General features: G+C 38.7%; 1 protein-coding gene across 1 annotated transcript; it reads right to left on the minus strand.

Annotated features, from left to right (window-relative positions):
- Positions 1-824: 824 nt before the first annotated feature.
- On the minus strand, positions 825-11,118 carry zdhhc8a (zDHHC palmitoyltransferase 8a). Its single transcript, XM_030768143.1, has 10 exons — positions 11,015-11,118; positions 5,433-5,554; positions 4,316-4,476; positions 3,301-3,473; positions 3,063-3,165; positions 2,871-2,962; positions 2,619-2,748; positions 2,225-2,339; positions 1,881-1,990; positions 825-1,805 (listed from the first exon to the last, which is right to left on the minus strand). Exons 1-10 carry the CDS (start codon positions 11,116-11,118, stop codon positions 825-827), a joined length of 2,091 nt encoding a protein of 696 aa, XP_030624003.1.
- Positions 11,119-13,413: the final 2,295 nt, after the last annotated feature.

Here is a 13,413-nt window from a genome sequence, read left to right on the forward strand (position 1 = left end):
ACAATGCTGCCTATTGTGCTCATCCCAATCGTCTGGGCAGTGTGCATGCTATTTCAGCTAATACATTACATCACATGCACTTGTAGAAAACTCTGTGTCATATATTCCTGTCAAAATTAACAATGTGTAGTGAAATCAACACAAAAGAGTACTCAGTATTTCAATTACATACTGAGACCAAAATGTAACTAAGACAATGTGTCTGTGAACTGCTCAGACAGTAATTTACTCTAATGCAAAATATTGGCATTGCATCAGTTCAACTCATAAAACTATGCATCCCTTTCTTTCACTGTAGAGGGAGCCCTATTCACTCTAATCAGGACAGCAGAAAATGTTCATGCATTCTCTTAGGGTTGGGCTGCTGAGGCAGCAAAATTGAATTACTTCTGATTATGATGAGGAAATTAAACAGAAACAGAAAAGTGAAGAAATTAATAAAACTTTATTAACAAGCCTGTAGACTACAAAACACAGCATTTCTACTACTGCAAGAATTCAAAAATGTGACTGTACACTTCATTATTTTTTCACTGACATACAAAAATACTTCAGTTTACATGTAAATATTAATTTCTTTATATCATGTCACCTGAATCGGCTGCTGTGTTTGACTGTTAGACCACAGCTGACAGTTGTCAGCTCATTGGAAACTGCAGATTGTTGAATGGTTTATTTGTCTGGCAAGTATTTCCATTAACAGAAATAATCTTAGTTAAAATAAGCACAGGAGACTCAGCAGTAGCAGTGGGATGCCATCATGGCCAGCGAATATGCAGACATGTACGAACGCAGAAATACACTAAGTTGCACACAGAGAAGGATCAGGATTCACACTTTGGGGCCTCAAGCTGTTCTGTGTCTTTTTTCTCTGAGGTAGTGATGAATGCCAGGGCTCTGTGGTTGGCATATGAGGAGGTGGGCATGGCCAGGGAGGAGCGCTGAGGCTGGCGGTCTAAAGAATTGTAAGATGGTGACAGTGACCTGCCCTGCTTGCTGCTGCCTGTGTTTGCCTGTAATGGGGAATTGGAGGTCCTGGGGGCACGGGTCAGTGAGGAGCATGACAGGCCTGTCCTACTCCCGTAACCGTACGCAGCGCTGCTCATGAGAAACTCCCGCGAGCCATATGCAGGAGGAGTCAGGCCACGAGATGCCGGTGGCCGTAGCTCTGGGGGCAGACTGCGTCGGTTGGGCATGTCATAGATCCCTGAGTCTGGGGTTATTGTGGTCTGAGAGTGGTCCTGCAGGATTAACAACTTCTCCCTGTCCTCCAGCTCTCTGCGCTCCTGAATGGAGGACATGATTGCTTTTGAGAGGTTGTCGTAGCGCATGGGAGAGTGCTCCCGTGGTTGGGGGGATTGCCTGTTGATGCCCATGAACGCAGGGCCACAAATGTTGGGAGGCTGGCGCTGTAAGTCAGGAACCCGTGCCAGGCCTAGGTCAAGGGAAAGGAAAGGCCTTTGGTAGCCAATAAGTCGACCCCCATGCTGGACCACATCTCCAGGATTCAACAGGTTGTCATATGAGAGGCTGCCTCCACAACCAGTAAGGGCACTGGGGGAGAGGATACTCTGGGATGAGACAGTGGTAGTTCCCTCTGCATGTGGACTGGGGAGCTGGGTTTTGTCTCCTCTGCAATGGGCATATCTGAGACTAAGGGACCGGGACGACAGCGTAAGGGAGTTTGTCTGCTGTGAGATGGTTTGCATGGCCAGCTGAGCTGGGGGTCTAAGCTGGTTCAGACAGGTCTCAGAGGACTGGTCCTGGAATCTATCACTCAGTTGAGGGTTATTCATCTTTCCAATCTAGGTGAAGAACAAGCAGAAAAATGAGAAATGTTCTTGTAGATATGCTTCAAACATAATGTAAAAACATCTCACCTGTTCTCTTGGCACTTGGTAATGTGTTTTCTCAATTGACTCTACAGCTGGGTGATCTTCACTCCTGTCCAGACCTGAAGACATTGCAGTCTTAGAGCACAGCAAGCTCTCTGGAACAAAACACAGTGCAGGCCACAAATACATTCTTGTGCCATCTGATTGTAAATAGGAAAGATGCACGTTTTAACAATATACATTTCACTTAATGGTGAAATGCATGTAATGTCCCAAGCATAACTGAATTAAAAATGAACAGCACTATTTAGAGAGTAGCCACTGAGCTGTTAAATGGGTTTGAACAAAACCTAATTTTGAAGCAAAGGGCAATATCTATATTCACTCACCTTCTAGGGCTGCCAAATGGCTTTTCAGTAGGACAGGGTCAGGTTTTGGAGGCAGTGGAGGTGGGTTGCTTAGTTCTTTACTGTCTATCACATCCAAGCCTCCTGTAAACTGATACTGCTAGTTGTAAGACAGGAATACATTAATCAGCTGTGTCAAATCAGTAAAATGTGAGTCCCAACAGAGTGAGGCATCTTCCTCATGTCAAATCTACAGTATAGTAAACTAAACTGTCAGAGATATTTACGGATAGACTGCATGACTTTGGTATTAGTCGCACATTTTAGTGTCTGTACTTTTTATGTTGCCAGGTTGTCCATAAGACTTGCTCTGAAGAAAAGAAGCATTTTACCCTGAATATTTAAGAAACTTTTAGATTGGAAGGAAGAACATTACCTCAGTGGGAAGTATTTTGCCCTGGATTGCATTGTCTCTGATGTTTATAGATGTCAGTTTATTGCAGTCTGGCCTCAGGAACGGGGGTTGTATTCGAATAGACAATCTCTTAGTAAACTGTCCAGTATACCTGCCATAGAGGAGACCAAGTAGGCAGTTGAATATAAAACTCTTCGCCAAATTTAAAACTAAATAGCCAGGCAAAAAATGGGTTGAAAAACTGTTCCCCCTGATATTCAGCCATACTGTTACCTGGGAGTGATAGGACGGCAAAGGACATATTCCACATTGCCACAGCAACCACGTGTAAATGGATTGACACTGCCTTGGAACTTCCCTGTCACCTGAGAAAAAGACAGTCCAGAGAGATGTGGGTGTCCTAGACAGAAAGCAAAGGTTCAGCCAATGGTGTCTGGAACCTCAGTCAGTACAGTGACCATTTACCTGCTCATTGGTTGTGCGCCCCCTGGTCACTAGAACCAAATGGAAGCAAGCCAAGCCCAATACAGGAAGGAGTAATAAGCCTGACATACTCATGACAACAAGACTGAATAAACAAGTCAAGGAACATCAACACCGGAGTTACCATTACAATAGCATCACCACGAACCAAATATATTGACAATTACAGATGACAAAAGAGCTCTCTGTATGAGATAAATGCTCTCAGGAGAAAGGATACGTAACACTTGCATGCAGCTCCCACAGATTCTCCACATGATCCAAGACATAGAACAGGCCTCCAGTAAAGACAGCAGCTATGTGCACGCTGAGGGACAGCAAAAACAGGAAAAAGTATCGATAGTTCCGCTTTCCAATGCAGTTGTTCACCCAGGGGCAATGATGGTCAAAATCCTGAGAGGAAAGGAACAAACAAACTGAGTAGGAATGACGTGTCCTGTAATTTTTGTACATTAAGAGTGAATATATATCACAGCTGTTACATGGCAACTCATGTCTGTTTATGAACACTCTTGTGCTATATTGGCTGTATTTATCATATGTTATAGTCACTGCTGTATTTAGCTCTATGTCTAGTATGAGAAATGTGTGTATCAGTGTCTGTTTTCCTTCCCACTTTCTCATTTTCCTCAGGCAAGACAGCTTCATATAGAAAAAACCTAAGCCCCTTTCACACATAAGGCCTGCAACACCTGGACAGTCCCAACTTACGTCTCACTCCCAGAACATTACCGGGACAAGGGTGTTCACACCACGCATGGAAGGCAGGATGTGATGTTAGTGAATACAGCGGAGTACGCTTTGTTTTGAGCAAAATCACGGATGAACACATCCTACTGAGTGACACGCTGCTGACAGTATTATTCATTTACAGCACATTTTGTAGACAACTGATGTTTTCACATACAATGCTTGGTTCAGAAAGACATGTTCATAATATTAGGAAAAAGCTGGATGATAAAATGGGATGAAGCAGAAAATATGAAGAAGCTGCTTGACTAAGAGCATGGAGATGCATCATCACAAAGATCATCTTCTTATCTGGCAATGTTATACATACATTCATATTAGAATCTATCAAAATGTGTTCCAGAAAAATCACTATGTCTGGTCCCTGAGAGTTGCTGGATCAGCTTTCCTGGAATTTGGATTACCACTCTACATTTTAAAAGACATAACTCTGCATCTTTTTCTTTCTCTCTCTTTCCATCGTTCACTCCACTTCTCCTTCTCACCTCCACACAGTGGTCACACACACTGCAGTGTGAGCAGCGTGGTGGTCTGTAGAAGTGGCAGGACGTGCACCACTTCATCCGCACCTGAACACTCCTCACCTCCACATTCTTGTACAGAGGTGCATGGAAGTCATCTTCATCCTTATCTTCATCCATACTGGCTGCCATGAAAACAAACAACTCATAACCTCTAAGTGTCAGGACGCTGATCCAAACATATTATTATTATTATTATTATTATTATTATTATTATTATTATTATTATTCATAGTTATGCATCATTCCAGTTTCATACAAATGGCTCCACAACTACGTCAATGATAATGAAAAGTTTATGTGTAAATGTGTGGACATTCACTAGGGTAAGAATTTCATGCAAGGTCAACTAGTCTGAAGAAAAGAGACACAATATTTTGGTATTGTCAGGAAAAGCAGCACATTCTCTCATCAATCTTGTCTCTTAACTGTGTCTCATTGTTTGATTATTCTGCATTTGTCATATGGCTATATTATGGATACGGAAATTATGCAATAAGGAGAGCCAAATATCCTCGTTGTCTGTACAGAGGAAATCTAGAGTAAAACAAGTTCCTTTCAATACCAGGACTGAGGCATAGACACATCTGTTTGTTAAACTGAAAACGTCATTCGTCTTAAACACATAATATGTTTGCGTATTTGTAGACACTTTCATTTTCCAAACACCCTCTTTAAACTGAACCAGTGTTATGTCTGAAGTTCATTTCTACATTTATATAATATACAAAGATACTCAGAAAACATACATCTTTCTTCTTACCAAAGTTATCACTACCGGTTTAGAGAAAAATATGGAGACTAACATCTATTAAATATTTACATTAATCATGTTCAAATAGCATCATCCCTCACTAAATGTAAACATGGACTGAAGAATGTGCTGATGGATCAATGATTATATGCAAATATGCATATAAAATATACAATTAAAGCTTTAAAAGTATCAATGTCTAGTAACAGAGTAAACAGGAACCCCAGTTAATCGTGAATTTAGTCCAAATTGTTCTTTCTCTAAGTGATAATGCATGATTGCATTGCTGCTCAGACATTCTTCATCATTTACATTAACTTGACTGACCCCTTGGAAGCACTCCGGCATCCATGAATGTTGCCATGGTGAAGTTTGCAATGACAAAGAGAAAAGTGATGCCAATGCATAGTGGAAAACTGAGTGAGATATTCTCTGCCAGCCAGGGGCACCTATACGGACAAGGACATTAAAAAGAAAATAAAAGAAAACAAACAAACAAACAAAATCATCATTACATAGTAATTTGAGTTATAGAGATGCTTATCAATTCCATCTATACCAAAATAACTACCTGAGACAAGCTTGATCCTTTCATGGAATAACTATGAAATGAATACTTTTGCAGAATAATCTAAGGTACATTATGAAAAATCTTACTGAGATCATTGTTTAAGACTAATGAACACACTGTTTCCCTAATACTACTTTCATAGTGTAGACAATGTAATACGCAGAATAATGGTAAAAAGAAAGAGAAAAACTCACTTTATCCGTCACATTCATATAACAATGTGAGAAAAATCTATCCTTTTGTACTAAATTGATGCCACAATTCAGAAGCCTTAACAGTACTATTTCATCTACAATATTGGTAGTGCTGCATCAAAGTCTGCACTGTATTCCTGTCTGACTAACTGCAAGCAGGAGAAAAGAATGCCCACTTACACATGAGCAATACATGAGATAAAGAACATGAGAATGGCATACAGCAGCATTGCTGCGATGATAGCACCGCCAAACTTAAGTCATTGAAAAGAAACTGGCTTACAACATTTGATATGGTCCTTATTATTCAGTCAAGAGTCAACAAAATAAAGACAGTAGTTCTATCTTTAATTTTTTTTCCTGTTGTATCCTGTATATTGTATTGCTGAATGGAAACACAATATTACTTGTTTGAGTTATGAAAGAAATACTCTAAAATTGATGTTTACAGATAACTGTTTAATTCTTGAAGGCTATATGCCATTGTTCTAGTTTCTATTTGTTAATGTTCACACAAATATATGGGTATAACCTGAATGGGATTTATTTTTTTCCTATGGTATCAAATCAGTTGTCAAGAATCAGAGACTTTTCCTGGTATTTGCATTAATGGCCAGAATTCTGGAATTGTGACATTTTTACTTTCTTGATACTTAAAGCACATTAAAGCCTACAAAGCCTAATAAGGTCATACTAGGTGCTCAGACTCAATCACTAAAAACATAGTACATGAAAACTATCACTCAGTCAGCTACCCCAGGAGTGCATGGTAATCTGTCAACTGTAGACATAGGAAGAAAATGCCTACAGGGTGAGATTACACGGGCATGCAATTACATTTTAAAGTTCATTATTTCAGATACCTCATGTCAAATTTCAGAATCTATCAAAGACACAAGAATGACATTCTCATTCTCATCATGTATCTCATTCACATGTTAGCAACAATGTACATTTATTTGTGAAATTCGCAGGTGAGTGTGCAACCATGCTCTCTCAATAAATGCAACCATACTGTTCAGCAATACAGTGGGCCAACCAAAGACCTGAGTCAGGCATTACATTTTTTTAGGATTGGTCACTTCTACAAATGGAAAGTCCATTCTTTCCTGTACCATCATCTCTTCACACATAAAAACAGGAACACTGCCAGATCATTTTTGGCAAGGCTCGTGGACCCCTTTCACATGTCCACCCCATTCACAGAAAATTGCTGGGACAAGCACAGTCACATCATATGAAAATCCATCAAAGACAGAGTTTCCTTTACACAGTGAAAGATGCTTTGTTTTGAACAAAATGGTGAGCAAAGAGATACTATCTCGTGTCCATTTACTAGCAATGTTATTATTTACCATATGTTTTGTGAAAAAAATAATGTTGTTACATATGCTATTAGGCTTGCTGGTTCACTAGCTTTTCTTTGACTGATTTAAATATCCCGGCTCAACTTGTTGTGAGCAAATTGTAGGGCAAATACGTCATTAAAAACCTCATCCTCCTATTCAGCGCTGTTACACCTCTGTTCACTCTCAAGTCTATCCAGTACTTTTCCAAAAAGGTCACTAGGTCTTGATCTCAAAAAATTGCTGAATCAGCTTTTCCAGAATTTCAACTCTGACTTGCACTGGCATATGATGTCACATTCCAGAAGATTGCCAGAACATTTATGATTAAAGCTGCGTGTTTGAAGGGGGTTCAAAACATGCAGTTCGGCTGAAGCGGTCTAGAGAGAAAAAAAATGACACTGCATCAATGGATCTTGAGTATGTTTTCATCTGTCTGGTCCATTATATCTGTGGACAAAAAAATCAACAAAAAACACAAAAAAACATAAAAATTCTAAAGATCAAAGCCTCTCTTTGAGTCAAACCCTGAGTGAAATGAAGGTGAAGATCTGGGAGTGGGGGAGGGCTGTGCCAGATGCACTTCAATAATCCCCCAGATTACGAAATCTGGATTATAAACCACTCCAGCAGCCGTTTATTACCACCAAATGGTAGCATACTGCCATAAAAATGTTCAACACACTACACAATACATTGTTATATTTTACTTGCACAGACATAGTGGAAGGACCTGTCAAAGGGGTAACAATATCAATTTGCATTAATAATTATAAATAAACCCGAGAAATCCATTTATAACTGTCCTCTGAATTACCCACAAGTAATGGGACCAAAAAATTACTACAGACATTCTGTTCTGTTCTATTCTATTCTATTCTATTCTATTCTATTCTAGTCTATTTACCTCATGCTATTCACGTCATCCTGAAATTAAACAGAGAGACATATTAACAGATGTAAAATGAGTGATGGCAAAGCAGTTTCCCTTTAATCATCTGATTCCTTATCAGAGGATTACTGTGAATTTCTCCATAGGACCCAACAAACATTGATTTCTGACCATCTGGACTGCAGGGAGAGTTCATTACTCTGCAGACTGCCTTGACAAGCTCCCTTTCCTAATGAAACAGGAGAGCTGTATTAAATCTGCTGGCAGTAAGCCTCCTTCCAATCTGCATTCTGACCTGAACATTGTAATGGGCCTGGAACATTGTAATGCTTCTACTACATTCCAGTCATATAACAGAGCAATGATATGCAGCATCCTACACAACTAGAAAAGAAGGCCACCAAATGACTGACACAGAAGCAGATTACACCTCAATTTCCAATATAATATGGCTACTGAGTCACAATAACTGACAGCTCTTACTGAACAGCTATATAGTGAAATGCATGAAACCAAAAGACTACATTAACTTGAGTGTAGAAAATGTGGAAAGATAAAGTTGAGGAAACTGTTTAAAAGCTTGATACTATGGAGATGTATGTTTGCTCTATAGTGCACTTATGAGTACCACTTAAAGCAGAACTTTTTGCTAACTGAAGTTTGATTGCTATCATATCTGGTATGTTCTTGATACCAAGACCTGCAGAAAGGTAGACTGTTCACTAGCAGGTTAAAATTACTAGAGTAAGTGACATTCTGTGAGTATAAGGGCAAAAAACTGAGATGTCTTCGCCTGTGAAAACTCAAGGCCATCTGAATTTACAGCACATTTTCTCCCATTGGTAGTTTGAGTTATGTCCTTACCGTTATCAACTACATTATGAAAAGAAGGATTCAAATGGTTTTGCATCATCTCATCGCTGAAGGGACTACGTTTAAACTTATAAAACTTCACAGAAAGACCAGCGGATTCAGGGCAACCTTCCTTTTTACAGGTCAAGAGCATGGGGAAGATTTGACAGAGCATAATGGTAGAAGAAGAGGATGTAAAAACACATTCTTCCTGGAACCAAAAAAGATATAAACATGCTAAAATGCTATGAAATGCCTAATGATATATCCTCCTCAGTCTTGGATTAATGTTGAACAGAGACAAGTTGATCATGGCAAATATAACAGATGGAGCCACATATTCTCATTAGCTGTATCACTGATTTTGGTAAACCATGGCAGGTTCCTGAGTTTTAAATTATAATTAAACTCCTGTTTATGGATGCCTTATATAAGCTTATCACTGTATGCTAGAAACTCTATATGAATTACTGTAATAAATAACAGAAACAGGAGATAACAGAAGATTTAGTAACAGATAATTATCTGTCTGTAACATTACTCTGATGGCTGTGATTTGAAGAGATAAGTATATTTTAACACTGTTTAAATAAGGAGGCTTTCATAATATGCCAATCAGTAAATCCACAAAAATCCACACGTACAAGGAAAGCTAAAATCTCTGTATTCACAAACTCACATAACATAGCACTGCATTTGTCCCGAACAATACATTTTAAAGCTCTATGTAGAGCTGCACCTACATAAATACAAGGCATTCCTAATAATTCAGATCCTGAATCCCAAGGATTGCTTATCCCACTAAAGCCTGTTCATGGAAATATGCTTATTGTCACCAGAAAGCAGATATTCAAAATGACATTCCTTAAGTCCTTAAGTTAATTTCATTCATTCATTCATTCATGCTTTAATTTCAGTTCTACATTAAAATACACACAATTAATCATCACATAACATGATAAATGTCTGATCATTTTCATATTAGACATTTGATGAAGTATGTAAAACATCACTTGCTCAAATTTACATTCATGAAAACATTAACACCAGCAGCACTATTATTCACAAAGATGTATTTACACAATTTTCTTAAACCGAGAGGCATTCATTGTGCATGGAGCAGAAGACACTGCTTAAAAACTCATTTCAGATAAATGAACGTAGTACCTAAAAATGTAAAATAAAACTATTGGGTTAACATTGTCATTGCTCAGTCTATGTTACCTGCTGAGGTCAGAGAATGGTGCATTAGTCAAAGTGTTCACAGAATTTTTCACAAAATTTCTCAATAAAAATGTGCATGTTTTGTCACTATAAAGAAATGAAGGCAGTTTGAAAATTAGACTGCATTTCAGGTCAGGGGCGTAGAGCTGCTTTTGCCCTCAGTGTCAAAGACCTTTTTCCAGATGGGAAATAAGAGTATGGATCAAAATTCTAATCCTCAACTTCCCATCTGCTAGAGCCATACAAGCTACATAATATGGGTACAAACCTACAGAAGAAACTGGGGCAAATATGCAATGGTCAGAGGGAACAGGACTAAGCCCAGCTGCTACTACCCATAAATACGATAAACAGTTGTGTGGGCAGAAATAAATTCATTCTTCGGTGAATGTACGTTGCCATCAATTTTCTCCATTCTTTACTCATATTTGTTTTAATACTGAACATTTTGTTGTCCACTGCACCACGAGACAGTCTCACTCAATGCAGATTTCCAATTAACAAACAGTTCAAATCTATGAATGCTACGCAGTTGCTGACGAGTTTAAAATTCTAAAATAAGATGAGCGCGCGAAATTAAAATGGATAAAGATATCTATAACTCTAAATAAACAAAAAATATCACTGTATTTAACACATTTGTGACACTACCACCTCAGCGATTATTTAATTCAAGTGTTTAAACACTACAGTGTTGGGCAATTTTTAATGAAATGAAAAATACGGGGAAAAGTTATAACAGACAGCTACGGTAAACACAAAGAAAATCTTTTTACTTTACAGAAACAAAAACAACTTCATAATATAATATTTCATATTGGGTAACTCACGTGAATACGAAGAAGAGTGTTGAAGAGCCCACGAGAAGACCAGCAGCTGTCGATACGGGAATATAAGAGCTAGGTTTAAATTTGTCTCCCGTGCTGTTGGGCATTCTGTATGTTCATTGTTCCTAGCTTTTCAGTCCGATAAACCTTGTGGTCCAGTGGGCGCAAATAAAGAGTGTTTCGCCATCCACCATGTCTTTAGTTTAAGTAAACGAATTGCTCAGAATCGTGTCAAACCGTTATACAGTCGTATAGCTGCACCCTCAAGCCATCTCTTGGAGGAGGGTGGGACTTCTGCAAAAAGATGGCATCGCCAGAGAATGCCTCTGTGGTATCTTTTGTGTGTTTGACTGTTTATTTGTATTTTAAAAAACGTAAATGTGCTTTCAATGTGTAATCTTAATTATTAATAGCATTCTTTCTGCCAATGAAAATACAGCGATGGTGAAACTTACAATAAATTCATTCTGTACCCTTAACTTTAACTATTGTAATAAAGGTTGGTATTCGCGTTTCTGTCCTCCGAGCACGCGATGAGTCATTCCCTCCTTTACTGGCTGTGGTGATCAAGGAACTTGGTTATCTAAGAGAACCGAATTCGAAGAGTATTATTGTACTTAATACTTTATTTAATATTAACACTAACAAAGAATTATTCTGAGTAATTTGTAGGTTCGGGGTTCTGAACGCTGAGTTATAAATCGAGTTTTTCAGAGCAACTGTATTTTAGCTGGGTTAAGATTTAGGAAAGGTTATGTTTACAGCTTAGTGATATTAGTACTCAGACTAACATTCACGGTGGCCTGTTAACCTGATCTTATCCATACCATTCGCACAACAGTGTGCTGTGTGTGTATAGTTTGTGTGCATGTGTGCTTGTGCCATGTTGTTAGCTGATTGTGTGTGTATGTGAGTATGTGTCTGTGGGGTCAGTGGTGTGATGTATGTATATGTGTTTGTGCTTAGTGCGTTTGCATATTTGATTCTTCAATGCATATGCAAAAAATAAAGAAATGAGATACAAAAGGACCCTATTTGCTCTGCATATTCATCATAAAAAAAAAGTTTCCTGAATACTTCAAATGTGAATTTCAGAGGGGTTTTTTTTTGGGGGGGGGGGGGGGGGGTGTTGTTGTTGTTGTTGTTGTTGGTTTTTTTTTTCCAAACACAAAAACGCAAACACTGTGTTATGGTCATGCCATTAATAGCTTCAAATACAAGTTTCTTGAACAACTGCATCACAAAACATTTCTAGAACATGACAAATGTGTGAGGTACATTTCAAAACTTATTTTGAAGTTAACAGAAAATCAAACACTGCTTAGTCACAGTCAGTACAGAAGTTACATCTGGCTCAATGGGCATGTTCCTGAACAGACACTGAGACCAAAATATGTAAACAAGCCCAAAATCGGTCATAAAGTCAGATCCCATTCAAACCTAACCCAAGCCATATCCAGGACAAAGAGTAAGGCAAAAATGTAATATTACTAACAATAAAAGACAAAAGCAAAACCAAAACAAGAGAGCGCTAACCCAGCTAAAAACGGAGTGAATGCACACCATGCTTAACTGATTAGTCTGTGCCCTCTGAGAAACAGAGATCTAAGAGTAGTACGCATTGTTTGAATGTAGAAAAATGTCAATGGGACGCTGCTCTTTGTTTCACATGTACACCCTACACATATCTCTGTAGTTCTTTTACTGTGTCAGGGAGATGAATTTGGCTGACTGCATTCCACAATGAGCATCTGTCAGCACCAAAACAAACATAAAGATCAATAAGTTCCTGAAATTAAAAGAACCAGAAAGTCTTATGGGATGAAGAGTGAAGCAGTCAGAACATGCCTGAACTTGGGTGCAAACACTTCAATTGCATTAGCTTACTTTTCAGGCTGTGGACCTTCTTGAGCAGCTTTGTTCTGTCAAGCACCAAAAAAAGTTTTTGGAATACTTCAAAGGTGTACTTCAGCTTCTTGGGGTACTCAAGGTTGAGGGCATAGATCAATCCCATCAACAGCATACATGCCTTGGTTCGGTTCCCACACCTGTTCAGCACTTGGTTGCCCTCTATCACAATAGACACAGCTACTGGATCCTCCTCGGCTGTGGGTATTATGGATCACAAGCACCTTCATGGTTTGGTCCGTGTGGCCCTCACATTCGTTCTCCATGTTACAATGGAAGAAACAAAAAGCATGTGCATTTTTAATTTAATTTAAGCATATTAACAAGATGCTGTTCCAATACAATTCAGTTTTCCTGGTCAAGCCATTTATTTCAACACAAGCAGGGTTTTTTGTATTAATAAGCACTTCAATACAAGCAGGTGACAAATTAAAAACAAAACCTGAATGCTTGACCCCAGTATCCCATAATGAAACATTTGTCAATCTAACCCA

The sequence above is a fragment of the Chanos chanos genome, chromosome 3 (genome assembly GCF_902362185.1).
Source record: "Chanos chanos chromosome 3, fChaCha1.1, whole genome shotgun sequence".
Lineage (NCBI taxonomy): Eukaryota > Metazoa > Chordata > Actinopteri > Gonorynchiformes > Chanidae > Chanos > Chanos chanos.